Here is a 17,522-nt window from a genome sequence, read left to right as displayed (position 1 = left end):
TGAGATCTTGGATTACACAATTAAGGTACGATCGTTGCTTATTTTGTGCTTATTCTGTGCTACCCGTCCACTTGGCAGACAAGCCAGAGCCGCAGCTATATGTAGATCCCATGGTAATCAATGTAATCACCACGACTCGTTCTGGATAAAATATGATTCAAGTGTATGCTATGACTCAGAGATGAGGCTAGATCTGGCTTTTGACCTCAAGGTGCGCTGAAACCGCCTGTTTCGGACAATAACCAGGGTTCCTGTAGGCATCTGCACAGCAGTGCTTGGGAAAGGAAATCACGAACAGTTCCAACCAAGGTAGTATATAGGGTATCACATGAAGGGATATCACCCATTTAGTGGTGGATGATATAAAATCCAAATCAACTATGAATAGGTACATGAGTAGACACTATGTATAGACAGTTATTAGTCAAGGCTACAAGGCTGTAACGTTAAGAGAATACCGAGGGTTACAGCGGCGCCTGGGATACGGACCCCACCAGTGTGCCCGTGGCGCAGCTCGGATCGTGTGTGGATCAGGGGGCCCTGAATCGTGTTTCTGTACCGTAATCTGCAATAATCTGCAGTTTAGCGGCCCGCAGCTGGGCAAACTCCATTGTTTACCTGTCATCTGAATAGGTCAGGGGAACCATATCACCTGCGGCACTTGCCCTTTATAACCACCTTCCCCGCACTGTACTTTACTCTCTAAATATCTCGATCGCTTCTATCTGAACTATGTCCTTTGAGTTAATCTGATCTTTCAAAATGTCTGAACCTCGCCCCGTCAAGCCGTATGGCTTGTCGCAGGTGTACGTTCCCCAAGGCGAACCCACTGTGGATCTTGTATTTGTTCATGGTCTCAACGGCCATCCCCATGACTCGTGGACCAGCAAGACGACCAAATGTTTTTGGCCTGTTGATCTCTTACCTGAAGTCCTGGCATCTCAACGCCCCCGCATCTTGACCTATGGCTATAACGCGGACGTCACCGCCTTTACTGACGGTGCCTCTCGCGATTCGATCGTCAGTCATGCAGAGACCTTAGCTTCTAACCTTGCGGCGAATCGCAATCTTCGTGACTGCTCCGACCGACCGATTATCTTCATCTGCCATTCGCTAGGTGGTCTTGTGGTCAAGCGTGCACTTATCTATTGTCGCAGTCTGTCAAACGAGCGGACCGAACACTTGCGCTCAGTGTACGTCTCGACTTTTGGCATTCTCTTCCTCGGTACGCCACACAATGGATCTGATATCGCGAAATGGGGCCTATTGTTGCACAACATCTGTGCTGCAGTTCTCCCCAAGAAAGTTTTGGAGTCTTCCCCGCAGCTGATCAAAGCTCTGCGCACGAACAATGAAACGCTGCAGCATATCAACAGTCTGTTTGCCGACATACTTAGCCGCTTTCACATCTACTTCTTCCATGAAACTCGCTCAACCGACTTTAAGGGAACCAGAGAGATCATCGTGGACGAAGCCTCCGCAGCACCTTATATCGAAGGCGTCGAGCGTATGGGAATAGAGGCAGACCACAGTCATATGTGCAAGTTCGATGATGAGAATGCTGCAGGCTATGAGGTGGTTGCTGAAGCTCTTCTACGATACTCTCGTCAGGCACCCGCGTTGATCGGAGAGCGCTGGATCTCAGAGAGAACTACTCGCGCGATGGAAATGAAGGCTAAGGCCCGCGAAATATATGACGGTAGGACTGAAACTTCGCCGGCTGTAGTAGGTTCGCTGACCAGCTCAGTCAGACTAGATGGCGACCCTCTCACGCAAAGCACGCCGAATATTGGTAGGCAACGTCTTCTCCCTTCTCCCGGCGAATCAGTCACATTGAGGGATTATGAGATTGAGGAGCCTCCTGTTTAATGAATTTGCTTGACACTGCTGTTGTTTTATGCTTTTTCTTTCTTTTCCTCTCATTTTGATTTTTTGGACCATCAGAAGGAGCTGAAGCGAGACCGTGTTACTGCGTATTATTGATTTGTTTGACCCTCATTCATGGCCTTGCGGTGACCCCAACCCCTACCCAGGCTCCTGAAGTTTTGAAGACCGGGCACCTATCCAGTCACCAACTCTGGAATGTTCACAACTACGCACTGATGACCTTCTTGGTGTTACTCTTTGTGATTTTGTTGAATATATGTCTATGCGATTTGAAGTCATTACTATGTTGCAGTTCATGTATCTTAGCTTGCTGTCATTGATTCCAGGGTGGCTCCCATCTTTACCCCACAATTTAGCTGATTCCATTCAAATACTTCCCTTGAGGATGGCAAGTCAGACAATTGGCTGACTGTTTTCTCTTATAGGTCACTCCGTACCAGAGCTTCCCTACGCACCCAGGCCTGCTACTGAAGGCCGTAATTCCCCTGTATCAGACATGGGCGATAGCGGTGAACTTGCATTTTCGCACTACTCTCATCGAGATCCACAACTTTTTGTTGCACCGCCAGGCTTCCACCCTAATGCCACTTTCTTTGGCATGCAAAAAGAGCTAAAGGTATTGCATAGCCGTCTTTTCAAGGCCAAGGAGCGTGCAGATCGAACTATGGCTGTTCTCATTTCTGGAGTGCCAGGATCTGGCAAGACACATCTAGCGCGGCAATACGTCTTCGTGCAACGCGAGTGCTACCCGGGAGGCGTATTCTGGATTGACGCCAAGTCTCGGGAGTCCTCATATAAATGTTTCTGGGAGATCGCACAAGCAGCCAGGCTGGTAGACCGCCAAGACGCCGAAGACCCCGCATACTTAGAGGCCCAGACATACGTGAACGCCGTTCGAAATTGGCTTCAAACACGTCATGATTGGCTTTTGGTTTTTGATGGCATCATATTTGATCATGACGTGGACATCGATGAGTTCCAATCGTTTCTTCCCTGGCAAAAGAGGTGTAGCATCATCTATACCTCCGTTGACACCACCCTTCGGAAAAAACAACGGCTCTTTGAGCCATACTGCTTGTCCACTCGTCCGCTGAAGGTTGAAGATGCTTGTAGACTTCTTTACAAAGACCTTGGAATCAAAAAGCCCACCCAGGAGCAGGCTCTTCGGGCTGTGGAGATTGTGGAGCACTACGACTGCCTGCCTTTAGCTATTCATGCTATCGGGCACCGTCTTAATGCAACAGGCAAACCAATTGAGAGATATCACGTCAAACACCAGGTGACCGATAAAAAGCTAGCCGAGCCATTCCTCAGCATCATGAATGATCTCTATCGCTTGCAGCAAAAGCAGGCCCTGAACCTCATCAATTTGCTCTCGTTTCTGGGTCATCAGGTTCCTGTTGGACTCCTCAATCTCGGGAAACAAGCCATGTCTGCCGAGAATGTCGAGATATTGAGCAGTGCTCAGACCGGAGAGGACCCTGATCTTGATACCACGTTGGGGACTTTGATTCACTACGGTCTAATTGACCGGATCTCGGATTCAGATCCGTTCTTTGTGCAAAATGGATCTGCACGACAGTCTGGCGAGATTCCTGCAGAGGCCAAGCCTGTCCCTGAACTATCCGAATCTCTGACGGAAAGCAGCCAGGAGGGCTTTTTCTCTATATACCCCGGGAATTCAGCCATCGATGTCGTAAAGATTCATAGCGTGGTACAGGGATTTTGTCGAGACGAGCTTCGAATCAAGGACGAGGAATATAAGGATGCTATGAGAAAAGAGGACCCCGGTTTCTACGATTCATGGCTAATTGTTGCCACCCGCTTCTTATGCAAATCCTGGGAGGCTGCCAAAGAGAGAATGACTCACTATCAAGATTGCGGACTAGTCCGTGACTACCGGGAATATGAAACTCATGTATCCCGTCTGGTTGAGCTCTTCCCCAAGAGACAGGAGCTTGGTACACACCCAGCGGTTCTTCGCGAAGCACGAGAAAGCTTGCGGCAATTGAGGAGGAGTCTCAGTAATGAAATTGATCGAATGTCGCCCAGCTCTTCCCAGGAATGCAGTGGCAACCAGAGATCAGTTTTTGATCGCTCAAGCAGCTCATCATCGTCATTCCCCGAATCCTCTACGGATGAGGGTATTTCGCGCGAGTCGACTTGGGCTTTTACTGATTCAGGCTCTGCTCGAACGGAGTCTCCTGAAGCAGTAGTTGCTCCTCCACGATTTAGATTGGATCTGTTTCCTCCTCACATATTTCGACAAGCCGGTCACGAGTCGGAAGAAGGGTATGAAACGGACGGAGAAGCAATGGAGGCGCCTCGGATCTCTCCAGCGCTGTCACAGATGAGCCAAGCTACTGAAAAGCCAAAGCGCTCTCCTTCCCCTTTATCTTCCAGCCCTCCTATAAAATCTGATGAGAATCAGAGCTTGCAGGTGTTTGATCGCCAATCAAAAGCACGTTCTATGAAGGCGAAGCAGCCAAAGCGACACACTCGAGGTCCCCGCCGGCTTCGTGGTACTAAGCCCGCTGCCCCGTTGGTTAAAGTTTCGACCGTCCAGGGAAGAGGATCATCCAGTCGCAAGCCTACAGATGAAGGGGCTAGCTCTACAATCTTGGCATCGGCCGCTGAGCGAGCACTTGCAGCAGTCCGTCGGTCTAGCAATGGCCAGGTAATGGGCGAAAACAAAAAGCCCAACCCGAGTCCTCCGCAAACAGAAAATGGAAACGTTGGGCCAATTTATGCGAATATTGTCGCCCACCGTATGCTCGAGGCTGAATCAAGGCGCCCAGCATCCATGCCTTTGCGACGAGGAGCTGACCCAGTTGGACTGCAAATGAAACCATCTGTGGAATCTCTAGATGGAATTCATATGATTGCTTCGCCGCTTTCGCACGAGCTGGTGCGCCAGGAGCTCCGCGCAGAGCCTTTAAATCGATCAGCATACAGTGATCCCGGTCGTGACTATCTCAGCCAGCCACTGCGCGAGTTAGACTTACACACTGCACCCAATTCCGTACTCAACTCTCGGCGCGCATCTCTTGCAGCATTTGAACCCACGCAAGAACTATCCGCTAGTACTCCCTCACTTATTTCATACGGCCCGCTTCTTCCATATGATGATAACATCACCATCACAAGATCAAGCCGCGCAAGGCAACAACAAAGAGCGTCAGCCCCAGTTTACGTACCACAACCTCAGAATGCATCAGTAATTCACCCCTCTGCAATAATGCCTGGCGCATTTCCTCTCTCATTACCCTCTGATGCACCAATATCGCTTTTCAACGAGCGACCCGGGCCTGATGCACTTTCGCGTGGATCATCTGGATATTCAACACAATCCTGGGCCACAGAACCAGTCCGCTATCCGCCACAATTCTCCCCCATGCCGAGCTACCAGGTTCCAATCGAAATCTCGCGAAGCGCTACACCCATGATTCCACCACAGCAAACACTCCGCGGACGATCCAGCTGGACTGGAGAAGCCAATAGTGCGATCCAATCCGATCTGCTTTACCCCGCTCCACAGGCTAATCACCGCCGAGTGGGCTCAGTGGACGAACGGCTACAAATAATGAAACCAGAATGGGACCCGGAGATGGAGCCCGCCCAGATACTCCATCTTGGAAGCCATCGTGTTGATGTGAGAGATGCTCGCCAACGGCTATCGGAGTCGACTAGACTGCAGATACCGCGACATGTGCCAACATATCAACTGTATCACCCTAATATATCTGGTCCATTAATCCAAGAGGGTGGACATGTCTTTGCACCTGCTCCACAGCTTGAGGTGTATGGGAGGCGTGCAAGAAGTGGAAGCTCGCCTGCTCGTCCTGACTATGTCGGGCTGGGTGTACGATTTGCATGATATCGTTTTTTTATTGTTCAAATACCGTATTTTAATCGCTCTAGATGCATGTATAGTCGTTTTCTTCATGTCTTTTTATGTTTCTTTTCTTTTTTTGATACCTTGCTATTCTGTGTTACAATATTTCTTAGTTTTTATTTCTTGTTTTGTTGCATACACTCTCATAGATTGAGTAGTGGAGTTCTCCGATGCTTTTGGGTTGCTACTATTATAAAAGCCTTGAGGATGTGAGTGTGCATACGAGGTGTTGCTCATAAAGCATTTGATGGGTACCTTTCGGTCTCAAAAATAATATATCCTGAGAGACGTTCAAGCTATAATGCAACGCTATTTGATGGTAAATTGGGCGCCACAGATAGCTATCTGGCACACCATTATGAATTTGTGGACGGAACCAGTACGAGCTCTATAAAACCTATTTTGGAAAGACTGTATTTTCGTATCTTCCTTGATGTCGAGTTCAGAGTATATAGCTTCAGTTCGTGCCGTTCCCCGAGGATATGTGTATTAATTTGATAGATCTGTGACTTCAATCTTTTCTTTAAAAGCTGCATGTACAGTATATTTCATTGACTTCTTCTTACTCAAGTCTGTGCTACTCAAATATACTGTAGCACCTTCACATTTATTTACTCAATTTTTTTGCCCTCAAACTTGACAATATATAGATAGGCGAAAGTGGGCTTTCGTTCCTGAAAGATCACTTCCGTTCGTCCATACTTCGAGACCGAAATCGACACGCATAAAGGTCGTTTCAATGGCAGAAGTTGGAAGGCACAAAGGATCAATGGTTTGTCCGGGCGAACCTGGTCGATGTCTCGGCGCGCTGACGCTCAAGATTCACTAATGTTATATTGTCAGCAACCGTTAGCCTTTGAAGGCGCTCAAACAGTGGGCTTGCGTACAGGTCTTTTCCGACTTTTCAAAATCCTCTTTACTCGGACCCCCTCGACTTTGGCCTGTCGGATCCTTCTCTGTGGCTTCGGAAATCTTCTTCTTCGTATCCTCATCGACGGGTGGTGGTGGTTCCGTCAGATTACCAAACGAAACACCGACTATTAGGGCTTCAGTACAGTCTTGGTCGAGCGGGGATCATGTAGGTGCATACTTGGATTATGAGAGGCGGAGTCTTGAGCCATGTTGAGCGATAAGATTTGGACTAGAAAATTTGTACTGCTGGAAGTCAAGTGAAGAGGTCTTTGTATATATACTACCATGAAGCCTAATTGGTGACAGTGACGCCATTCATAAACCTGATTTGAGGTTGAGCGGGCTTCGGCGGGAACCGCTATCTGTCTTCATCTGGAAGGATGTGCCGATTGGCAACGCAGAGAGAATATATCGCTAGCGAATAATGAGGCGGCTATGTAAACGCTACCAATTACTATTATTTTTTTGGACCCTTTGTGCTGAAACAAAGAAGCTGGAGATATTCTGAATTATTATCAAGTGCCCCACCGAAAGCTAACGTCAGTGGCGAGAACAACTAACAGCTAGGGCCGTGCGCTGTAGTGCTTTCCCTTCGGATGATTCCTTCCGATTCAACTTGCTGCGAAGTTCACTTCTATGTCATTAACATTCCAAGAAGGCCTTAACTCTCGTATATTTCATCATGTCAAGAATCTTGCTCTTTTGTGTTGCCGAGGAGGCTAAACCAGTAAGTGCATGATAAGAGATCAGAGATATCGGGTCGGCCCGAACTGGATATGCTTCCCAACTGTATGGATATTGAAGAAATGCCAACTAATACTCACAGTTCATACCGAAGGTTTTGCGTGAGTTCAGTCATAAGGAGAAGTCACCTCTTTTGTACTGGCTTGTTGAATCGAATGTCTGCCCTGAAGACCAAGCGGGGTTCAAAGTCGAATTAAAAGACGACGAACCTTTCGAATCGGATTTTATCAACGCCTCAAAGGAGCAGTGCCAGAATTGGGCACAGGAGAACTGGGACAAGGTTGATGGTATCTCGCATGAGGATATTGCTATCGCAGACGAGCGAACCGCTCGAGATGGGACTGTACTTATGAGTTCGTGGCATTTTGACAATGTCGATTTTGAGGGCTGGGGACCTTTACCGCCAAGGGTCCCAGCCTGGTACGATTATAGGGTTCATCATCGTGCGGTCGATGCATTTGAAATCAGTCAGCACTGGTGTCTACTTGATGAGGTCCTTCCAATCTATTTTGGACAGCCAGAGAAGTATACCGATGAGGCGGGGGTCTTTGACTCTATCAAAGTGGAGTCATGGATGACGGGTAAGATCAAAGATGAGAATTTTACTTAGAATATAAGACTCTAGCGCCTGCTCCTGTCTTATCCTTAGTGTCAATAGTCGGCCAATTTGATACCTGCTGATCAGGTTGATCACGGGGTCCTGTCTCCAAAATGTGGCGCTGAAATTCTTCTGACTCTGAACGAAGCATCATTTTACGCCTAAACCAAAGCCTTGTTCCGAATTTTGTGCCTGGGCCAATTTGGTTGTGGTCTGAAAATAAATTGCAGGCTTCATTTGCAAAGTATTTATTTATACCGACCTAGATTTCCACGGCATTTCCCCGTTTGAAATGGATATTCTTCGAGCACAAGCTTCTAATCTCACCAACTACAATTATCACAATGGTGTAATGATGATGATATCCTAATGGGCTCCAGCTTCATAGTTCCTCGATCACTAGAGCCTGACTTGAAATCTTCTTTCGCCATGTACTTGTAAATTGAAAGACTAATATGACAGAAGCCTACTTGACCCCTCGAGCTTCTAAATGTAATATTCGGAGGCCTCAACCCGGATTGATGACATAGTGGTAGGTTGGAAATGATAGGTTGTGATACAGGGGCCGGCTCGCTTGGGAGTCACGATAATCAAATTTCTCAAGCTAGGAAATCCCTCCTGAGGACTATGAGATATGTAAAGGCACTATTAGCAAGTGCAATACCTGGAAACAGTGAAAATTTGTATACTGTGAGCCAGGCAAAACCCTCAATGTTGATATTGAGAAGATACGAATGCGAGCTCCCGCATTGGGAAAGCGGGCATCGGTCTCCACACTTGGCAACAAAACCCCAAATCTCTTCTTTGGTAACCATACAGGGCATTGCCTCAGTTGACGCTTGATCGTCTGTATTTATCTCGAAATGAAAATGATTTTTCACGCAACCCCGCTTCGTCCATTGAGAGTGGCTAGACTTCGGAACGGGTCACCGAAAGCGCTCAGAAAAGAATGTCGTATTCGTTTGAGGACTCTTGCCCTTCCTGGCGTCAGCAATGTCTGTATATCCCGTCCTCGGATGGATGCCAAAATTACTATTTAACCCGGCGAGTCCCACTCGTTGGCAAAAGATTAATTATCCTCCACAAGCTTCTCCCAAAGCTCGATCGAAGTTCGACGTCCAGTGACGATGTTCAATAACTCACTGGCAGCCAATTGCTTGCCTGCGACCTTTACACCACACGTGTTCGGGGCAGAAATTCTCAACCTGTCTGCTTACTGGGTCACAAATTACACCCTTGATGTGCCTGCTACATTCAATTACAATCACGGCGATGTTTACCTCGATAATGCCAATTTTTGCAATGTCACAGTGAGCTACACGCATCCAGGTCACAATGACCTGATCACTGTCGAGACATGGCTCCCCGAGCGATGGAATCAACGACTACAGGCCACTGGAGGTGGAGGTTGGAATGCGGGCCGTTTCGTGTTGTCAGAATTCTTCATGGCGGGGGCCATTGGTGAAGGCTATGCTGCCACGACGACTGATGCAGGCTTGGGTTATGAGGCTTCTCCAAATTCGTGGGCCCTGGAAAGTCCAGGGAATGTGAATCTCTACAATGTCCAAAACCTTGGCTATGTCTCGCTCAATGATCAGGCTATCATCGGCAAAAGTCTGGTGAGAAGCTTCTATGGACACAATGCGTCGTATTCTTATTGGAGTGGCTGCTCCCAAGGAGGAAGACAGGGGCTCATGCTCGCCCAGCGGTATCCCACTGCGTATGATGGAATCGCAGCCTCGGCACCCGCTTTGTCTTTCACTGAGCTAGCAGGGTCCGTGTACTACCCGTTGTTTGTCCCCGAATGGTCTGGCTCGTCAACCTCGCCTCTGCCTTGTGAACTGGCTTTTATCACGAGTCAGGCCATCGCGCATTGCGACGCAGACGATGGCATTGTGGATGGAATCATTTCCGATCCCGCTGCATGTGAATTCAACGCCCTTTCCACAGTGAACGTCACCTTCAACTGCTCTTCCACTGGCAAGATCATGAGAGTCGGAAAGATTGCCGCGTTGGTAGCTAATTCGGCCTGGTCTGGGCCTCGAACAGCAAATGGCGATTTTCTATGGTATGGATACAATCGAGGCTCTGACATCAGTTCATTTGGGGTTCTTCCCGGGTTGAATAGTAGCACATCGAGTGACCTTTGGTTCCGATTGTTTGTGAAAAAAGACCCGAGTTTCGACTCGAGTACACTCAGCCCTCTTGATTACGAGCAGTCATTCCGACAGGGTGTTCTGGAGTATGCGGGCTTACTTAACGCCGACTACCCCGATCTCACCGAGTTCAAAAAAGCGGGTGGTAAACTGATCTCATACCATGGCATGGTAAGTGAAGTTTCCTGATGTTGTTTTCACAATGCATGTGTATTCTAACTTTCGGTGATCAACAACAGGCCGACGAGTCAATTCCAACCCAAAGTTCCGAGCATTACTATCGTTCGGTTAGTGATTCAATGCCCGATATTCAGAGCTTTTATCGCTACTTTGAGGCGCCAGGACTGGGTCATTGCTCCGGAGGGAAAGGGGGACAACCGCTTACAATTTTCAACTCCCTCCGTCGGTGGGTGGAAGAAGATGCTGCACCGGAGACGCTACCCGTCTATTTCAACGGCACTGGTGGAGAGCAACAAGCACGAATTCTGTGCCCGTACCCATCAAAAGCCATTTACCAAGGTGGTTCGACTGATGACATTGATAATTTCGAATGTGTTCACAACACCACTGAGTAGGCTTTGATGCAAACTCCCGGCAGCGTCATCTCGAACGAGATCCTTCGATTTCTGGCCTCTTTAGTATACGATCAATTATCACAGAAAGGTTTCAGAAGGTTTAACGCTAAGAGAGAGTAAGGCTTAGTCGATGTGCTCGTTACTCCCGCTGAGGTTGATTGGTCATCACAATCGAGGAACCTGCGGCATCAATTTTGGCTTCTTTTTGTTGATCCTCCGCAAGAAGCCAAACCTATCGACAGTTCCCTTTTCTTTTCTTTTTCTTTTTCTTTTTCTTTTTCTTTTTCTTTTTCTTTTTCCACTTCCTGTACTTTATTCAATAGATTGGCATTGCGCCCACTCAATCATTTCTTTCTCTTTTGTACAAATGCAGTCCCTTCGTGACGGACACCTCCGAATATAATTTTCCCATTATTCTTTCCCCAGATTTTTCACACTTTGGAGGCAGGAACCACCCTCTGCAACGACAAGCATCAAGTGATGAGACTGCCGTAGTCCACCGTAATGTAATGGCTTCAATATTCAGTTATGCTGCCTTATGCACTGAGGAAAGACAGTCCCAGGCGGCTGAGCGGCCAATGGATTAAACCCCGGTGATCATCTTTCAATTGATTGTATACACCTCGTACGATGTGCCGAGGCCAACCACGAATAAACCAAACTGAATCAAGTTCATCCAGCAATACTGCAAAAAAAGCCAACAATAGCAAGGCAACGGGCTGCTTGTCTTCCATGTCACGCACAACGCAGTCAGGCAATGTGTATAGCCAACTGAATATTAAAGGCCACAGTTCCGCGCCCGAAGGCGATGTAGATCCGCCATGGACAGATTCATAACGCGATTGAAGTGAATCGAACACGAAACAATAACTGGAGTTGCGAAGGTTTCCCGGTGGAAAGATGCTGGACAGGAGAGCCTGCAGATTCTGAAGTGGCTCTGAATACTCATATAAAGCGTCGTGGATTTGGTAAGTTTCCACAACGCCCCCTTGGTAGCCTGGAGGCGCGTCCGTAGCATCACTCTCTGGAATATCGGAGTGCACAGATGACATCTCCGGATCCAAACCGCGCGTATTGCAGTCTTCCATAATAGTCCGTAGGCCAAGAAACAAACAAAGGATTGGCTTATCATTATCAGCCCGAAAGGCTAAGTACTCGTCGTTGTGAAGGCCTCTAGCAAGCGAACAAACGAAAATATAGACAGACGCGACATAAAGCGCTTGACTGTTACCCTGGGTAAGACCAGGTGCGGTTGCAACGGTTGCGATCGCGACTTGCAGATGTCGCTCAGCCTCCAAATAGAAGTCGACATCTGGCCCAAGAAATTGACTTATGTGGTTAACTCCCAGCTTGCGGTTCAGATGAAAGCCAGACACGGCCAGAAGAAGATGCATTACAAAATGAGACGAAAACCCAAGTCTGATAAGCTCATCAGGGATGTAGTTTTTCAAGTCCTCCGCTGAAAGGCAATGATGGAATAGAGCCATATCAATCGCGCTGAACTCAAACAGCCTTGGAAATAATGCCGTGTCACTGCCTGAGGTCGGGGTGCTCGAACTGGCCGTACTAGAAGCCGAGGAGAGAGATTGGAGAGCTTGTTGTTCCTCAATTTTACGAGCTCTTTTAGGCACCGTAAAACCCGACTGGGAGGATGAGATGAACACTAGATCCCCCGGTTGGGCGGGTTGGACTGATGGAACTGAGGTACTGATTGTACGCATCGATTTTGATACTCCATCGTGACTCGGTGAGTTGATAAAAGAGCAATCACCTGGACGGTGCAAGCATTGGGTGCAAATAGGCTTGAGCTCATCGCACTATTTGAGTACTTGTAAGCGTTGTCTTGATTCGCGGCGGACAGCTAACCCACCTTGATTTTGCGCGCCTTGCAGTTTGTACATCCAAGGCGGGATTTGCGATGCGACCGTCGAACTTTCTTGCTAGCATAAGAATTATTTGGTAGGTCCATGGCAGATGTAAAAAAGCAAAAATTGGAGCGGCGTTGGAATAGCTGTTCTGATTTTTCTCGTGGTGTTCTGTTTCAAGGACAATGGGTTCCACAGATATCTATGGAACAGCCATTCCAAACGGAGTCCAATAGTTCAATTCAATTCTCACTCTCTGCGAATGAGGGACTGCAATTCAGGAACCGAATCACGCAGGGTTCAGAACTAATATTGCCAAGAACCTGCCAAGACATTGGATCCAGAGCTTAGTGCTCGCCATTCACACCATCGGTTTCATCGGGGGCAAAAAAAAAAAAAGGAATAATATTCCCCATCATGTTGCCGAGATTTGCCCTCAAGGGCTTGACTATGAACTTGATATACATAGAACCTTTTTTTTTTTCTTTTTCTTTTTTTGATTTGTATTGGTTGGATACAGACAGATGCGCAAGGGTAGCATAGATATTTATAAGCGATTCACTGGTAGTCCCTTTCATGGTGATTAGTTCTGGAGGGCAGTCCCTCAATTACCAACCGGATAATCTCCCAAAAGAAGAATCTTATTCAACTGGCACTGTTTGATCAGACCTCGAACGTCGGTTCAAAACCTAAGTTGAACTGCCGCTGCATTCTCCCGATATACTATTGGTCACTACTGGGGTCGAGTCTCCACTTCATCCCGCACGTCGATCATTGGGCGCTGAACACGAATCCGAACTTCCCAATGGGGATAGATCTAAACTGTGAATTTGGTAAGAATGTCCTTCCACTTTTTTACACGGTGTGACCCGTTTGCGTTCGCCATGGTATAAAAGAATCAAATGCCCCTACGAATCGCTAGTCAGGCCGAAAATCTCTCAACTCTTTCGTTCGCTATCGCAGGTGACTGTGGATCAACAGAGCACTACCAAACCGTTACAAGACATGGCGCAAAAGCGAGAGTGGAATCATTCCTTATTTGACTGCTGCTCGCCTGGTTTACTTTGTATGTCGTGACCGTTCATGTCCCGCTATTTCTCATGGCGCTGCTAATCATACTTAGGTTTTAAAACCTGCTGTCTACCATGTCTGACCTATGGTAAAACCCAGGCAAGGATCCGTGATCCGAGCCTGCAATCATTTAGTCAAATCAACAGCTCGGTAAGTGACTCCAATGTTCTGTAGAGCCACAATGGATGGTTGATTAATCCTTTTAGTGCTCCATCTGGACATTGCTCAGCTTATTTGGCTCGCACTGGATTCTCCAAACTGTTAGTCGTGGTGAAATGCGTGAGCGATATGGTATTGAAGGCTCTTGCTGCGGAGATTGCTGCGTGAGTCTCTGCTGTGGCTGTTGTGCACTGATCCAGGAGGAGAAGGAAGCCGAGCTACGCTCCAAGCCCGAGCTTGTTGGATACAAGATGCCAGGTGACATGGCATACCAAGGAGTGGAGTACTAATGGGCCTCATGACTATGACTATCGCAATACCCATTCGAGCCCTTGAATGTGCAGTCTTATGTCTACACTGTCCTTTGTTCTCTCAACCTTTTATCTTTGAGTCACACCACGATTTATCCCACTCCCCTGGTGTAGACTGTTCCTTCCTTGTCAACCATTTCTCATATTGTCCTCCTTGCTAGCTTGTATTATAAATTTCATTATCAATATATTTTTGCACATTTTTTGCTTCTATCGAGTACGAGCTATAGCTTTAGCAGTGTTTGTCCACTCAACAGAGTCCTTACATTGGGATATAACAATGACTCATGGGAGCTCTTGAGAAGACCCAGACTGAAAGGAGACCTTTTCCCTACGCTACAACCAACCAACGGCCTAACAAACGCCCACTCCATTCCGTTTCTCACGAACGAGGAATACACATACAACGACGGTGACGACACCCTTTGGCAGGATAAATCTCACATCCCCGAGTTCCAAAAAAGAAAAGAAAAAAAAAACCATAATATTCTGGCAAACACGCCTCACACTAGCGCGCAAGATGATCCGCATCTTCGCCCTGGCCCTCAACATGACCCGAAACCCATTTCGACGAAGTAATCACAACCCGTGACGCAGATGGTCTCTACGTACACTGTCCCGGCTCCGCAGAGCCGGTCCCGTCGAACGCCGAAACGGACGTCAGAATTGCCTCGCACACTGATATTCACTCTTCTCTGACAGGATATGTCAAGTCGTCTGCAGGTGTTGTCTGCTAGCGATGGGTGGCTCGATGCCAGGCCCATTCCCGGCGCGCTGGTGGTAAACATTGGAGAGTTTCTGCAGAGGCTTTCTAATAATAGGTTTAAGTCTACTGTACATCGGGTTTATAATCGGCAAACCACGTCGGGATACTCGATGCCGTTTTTCTTGGGTTACAATCCAGATTCGGTTTGTCGGGTTGTGCCTACTTGTGTTGATGAGGAGCATCCAGCTTTATATGAGCCTGTTTCTTGTGGGAAGGTAATTATTTTCATGAAATTTCGCCTGATCATTTTGTGGTTGATCTTGTTAGTGGCACCGGGATCAACTTGCATTTTCGCAAGGGAGCACTATTGCTGCCTAGCTCAATTGAGGCGTTTGAGTCGATTGTGGATGGGCCAATCAATAGTCATTGATATTGAGATCACCTTTAAGGATCTAAGGGATGGAGGTAAACAATCTAGCATTGTCAATTTAATAGCAGTTGAACCTGGGGAACCAGCTATTGTGGGTCCACTCTTTAAGCTTGACGTAGAGCCTCACCCTTCGTAACAAGAATGAGCGATGCCAGTGGCTTACTCGGTACCAGTATGATCTACACGAGAACTTGAAACCAAATTCCCAAAACCTGGTCATAGTGGGCGGTTCTCGCCGGGAAGGTGACTGGGCATCGATGTAAGAAATGCCATGCCAATGACGTCAATGATACCGGAATGAGCCAAACCGTAACCAACTTTGACTATAAGAAGCAGCTGACCGGCAAACCACGGGAGTTTCATTTTTATCAATTCAAACTTTGAATAATTTGAACATAAACCCTCATCAAACTCTTCATCAAACTACGCATATCCAACATTATATCCCATCCTCTCCGTTCGAACACAGCCATCATGTCTTCCGCACGCTTCATTACCCTCGCCAAGTCCCGTGTGGCAACCTCGGTCCCGAGCTCCATTGCTATTCGATCCATTTCCTCAACTTCTCGGCTGCAGAAGAGCGCCGTTGATTCGGCCAAGGATACTCTCAAGAAGACTGATCGGATGGTCTCCGATGCCGCCGTCGGTGGTATCAACAAGGGTGGTACGTGTCCATGAATATGAATGACAATTTGTATGCAAATACTAATATACAATGTTAATAGAGGAGGTTGCTGGCAAGATGAAGGAGGCCGTCGGTGGCGCGAAGCAAGAGGCCAAGATCAAGGCCGGAGACGCCAAGGGCAATGCTTCCGAGTATGAAGGCAAGATCAAGGGCGCAGCAGAGGAGGCCAAGGGCTCAGCAGAGGAGGTTGCTGGCAAGGCCAAGGGAAAGGCACATGAGGCAGCTGGCAAGGCCAAGGAGCACCTCAGCTGAGTGTTGTGCGAATAATCAAGTTATGTGAATTTAATTAAGAATGTACATCATGCAATTACTGTGAGCACTTAAAGAATAAGATCAAATCAATGTTAAACAGCTGAACTCCAATCGCATTGCAACAAATCAGAACAGGACTACATTTTATGAGTCCATTCCTTCTATACCTTCCATACCCCCCAAATCTTCCCAGAAGCTACTGAAGTCCACGCCCTCTTCATTGAACATCTGCTGTGCTTTAAGCATGGCCGATTTCTGCCTCTCCTGCGTGAAGCCACCAGGCTGTGAGCTCTCCCACTGTACCACTTCGACCCAACGGAAGAACAGGTCCTCCTTACCCATCGAAGTGAGCTTTTCCTGGAAGGCCAAGATCTGGTCTCGTTGCGCCGAGCGTTGGCGATTAGCCGGGGTGTTCTCATCACCAACACGCCAAATCAACCACCCATCAGCATCGGTATGCACGAGCACCGCAGTACGGAACTCATCCAGCTGCACGCCATCGCCCTTGCGTGTACGGTCGACCAATGCATGAGCACGGACCATGGCGGAATAGTCAAGATTCCAGTCATCATCGACAAGCAGGAATCCCGTTTTGCCGATCCGCTCAGGTGTAACAGCAGCTACGATCTTGTCGCGCATGGCCTCATTATCGCGGATCCATTTGTTCCGCTCGAGCTTCTTGCTCCAGTTCTTGTGACTGCGGCGAACGATGATTTCTCGATCCTTGAAGCCGACTGCACGGCGCCAGAGTGCGGGACCGAAGACGAAGTTAAGAGGCCAGCTCAGGAACTGCGTCAAGAGGAAGTAGTCGATGAAGAGGGTGCCTGTTCGGCGGACGATGAGCTGTGCCATTTGCAGCCATGAGGTGTTGGCTTCATCCACAGTTAAAGAGCTCTGGAATCCAAGGAAGGTCTTGATGAGGGCCGGGTAGGTGCTGATTCCGTAGTACACTCGCACTGCGATAGCGAGGGTAACCACGATGTTCATAAGCAAGGGTACGAGGAAAGTTTGCCATTTCAGATCGGTTCCTGTTGTGTCGATGTGGATCAGGTACACCTCGTCGGAGGATAACGGTTTCACGAAAGGCTCGAGTATGGAGGGGACTTTGATGAAGGGAGGGATCGGGCCGGAGGATGCGGAGCTTGGAGTAGATGTGCCTGATGAGGCCGGAGTTGACGCCGGCGTCTTCTTGCGAGCGGATTTCTTCGCCATAGTGGTTTTATGGTGTTCCTGGGCCTCTTGGGAGTTGTCTTCGAAGTCGTGGGTTGTTTTTTAA

The 17,522-nt window shown here is 48.0% G+C and overlaps 9 protein-coding genes across 9 annotated transcripts; 6 read left to right on the top strand and 3 right to left on the bottom strand.

The window, feature by feature from the left end:
- Window positions 1–762: 762 nt before the first annotated feature.
- N7503_008813 (esterase/lipase family protein) lies at window positions 763–1,869 on the top strand (the record flags this gene model as incomplete). Its single annotated transcript, XM_057068360.1, has 1 exon — window positions 763–1,869. The coding sequence occupies one exon, from the start codon at window positions 763–765 to the stop codon at window positions 1,867–1,869; it is 1,107 nt and encodes a 368-aa protein (XP_056919215.1).
- A 514-nt stretch (window positions 1,870–2,383) lies between these two features.
- On the top strand, window positions 2,384–5,764 carry N7503_008812 (uncharacterized protein; the record flags this gene model as incomplete). The annotated part of the gene is made up of 1 exon (XM_057068359.1): window positions 2,384–5,764. The coding sequence occupies one exon, from the start codon at window positions 2,384–2,386 to the stop codon at window positions 5,762–5,764; it is 3,381 nt and encodes a 1,126-aa protein (XP_056919214.1).
- A 784-nt stretch (window positions 5,765–6,548) lies between these two features.
- N7503_008811 (valyl-trna synthetase) lies at window positions 6,549–6,903 on the bottom strand (the record flags this gene model as incomplete). Its single annotated transcript, XM_057068358.1, has 3 exons — window positions 6,549–6,607; window positions 6,670–6,819; window positions 6,873–6,903. 3 exons carry the CDS (start codon window positions 6,901–6,903, stop codon window positions 6,549–6,551), a joined length of 240 nt encoding a protein of 79 aa, XP_056919213.1.
- A 473-nt stretch (window positions 6,904–7,376) lies between these two features.
- Window positions 7,377–8,048, top strand: N7503_008810 (uncharacterized protein; the record flags this gene model as incomplete). The annotated part of the gene is made up of 2 exons (XM_057068357.1): window positions 7,377–7,421; window positions 7,521–8,048. 2 exons carry the CDS (start codon window positions 7,377–7,379, stop codon window positions 8,046–8,048), a joined length of 573 nt encoding a protein of 190 aa, XP_056919212.1.
- A 1,115-nt stretch (window positions 8,049–9,163) lies between these two features.
- On the top strand, window positions 9,164–10,767 carry N7503_008809 (putative feruloyl esterase; the record flags this gene model as incomplete). Its single annotated transcript, XM_057068356.1, has 2 exons — window positions 9,164–10,363; window positions 10,432–10,767. 2 exons carry the CDS (start codon window positions 9,164–9,166, stop codon window positions 10,765–10,767), a joined length of 1,536 nt encoding a protein of 511 aa, XP_056919211.1.
- A 536-nt stretch (window positions 10,768–11,303) lies between these two features.
- Window positions 11,304–12,706, bottom strand: N7503_008808 (Zn(II)2Cys6 transcription factor domain-containing protein; the record flags this gene model as incomplete). Its single annotated transcript, XM_057068355.1, has 2 exons — window positions 11,304–12,584; window positions 12,638–12,706. Coding segments are annotated over 2 exons (1,350 nt in total), but the record flags the coding sequence as incomplete, so codon positions are not given.
- A 931-nt stretch (window positions 12,707–13,637) lies between these two features.
- On the top strand, window positions 13,638–14,152 carry N7503_008807 (PLAC8 family protein; the record flags this gene model as incomplete). Its single annotated transcript, XM_057068354.1, has 3 exons — window positions 13,638–13,698; window positions 13,756–13,853; window positions 13,910–14,152. 3 exons carry the CDS (start codon window positions 13,638–13,640, stop codon window positions 14,150–14,152), a joined length of 402 nt encoding a protein of 133 aa, XP_056919209.1.
- A 1,533-nt stretch (window positions 14,153–15,685) lies between these two features.
- On the top strand, window positions 15,686–16,272 carry N7503_008806 (uncharacterized protein). Its single transcript, XM_057068353.1, has 2 exons — window positions 15,686–15,973; window positions 16,035–16,272. Exons 1-2 carry the CDS (start codon window positions 15,784–15,786, stop codon window positions 16,244–16,246), a joined length of 402 nt encoding a protein of 133 aa, XP_056919208.1. The 5' UTR covers window positions 15,686–15,783; the 3' UTR covers window positions 16,247–16,272.
- A 118-nt stretch (window positions 16,273–16,390) lies between these two features.
- N7503_008805 (uncharacterized protein) lies at window positions 16,391–17,458 on the bottom strand (the record flags this gene model as incomplete). The annotated part of the gene is made up of 1 exon (XM_057068352.1): window positions 16,391–17,458. The coding sequence occupies one exon, from the start codon at window positions 17,456–17,458 to the stop codon at window positions 16,391–16,393; it is 1,068 nt and encodes a 355-aa protein (XP_056919207.1).
- Window positions 17,459–17,522: the final 64 nt, after the last annotated feature.

This window comes from Penicillium pulvis (genome assembly GCF_028828015.1).
Source record: "Penicillium pulvis strain IBT 33274 chromosome Unknown contig_7_segment1_segment0, whole genome shotgun sequence".
Taxonomy (NCBI): Eukaryota; Fungi; Ascomycota; class Eurotiomycetes; order Eurotiales; family Aspergillaceae; genus Penicillium; species Penicillium pulvis.
Note: the sequence above shows the minus strand (reverse complement) of the source record. Positions and strands in the feature narration are given on the sequence as shown.

Coding starts and splice junctions, on each gene's coding strand:
- N7503_008806 (XM_057068353.1), top strand. CDS start 15,784: ATGTCTTCCGCACGCTTCATTACCCTCGCCAAGTCCCGTGTGGCAACC. Junction 15,974..16,034: donor CGGTGGTATCAACAAGGGTG/GTACGTGTCCAT, acceptor CAATGTTAATAG/AGGAGGTTGCTGGCAAGATG.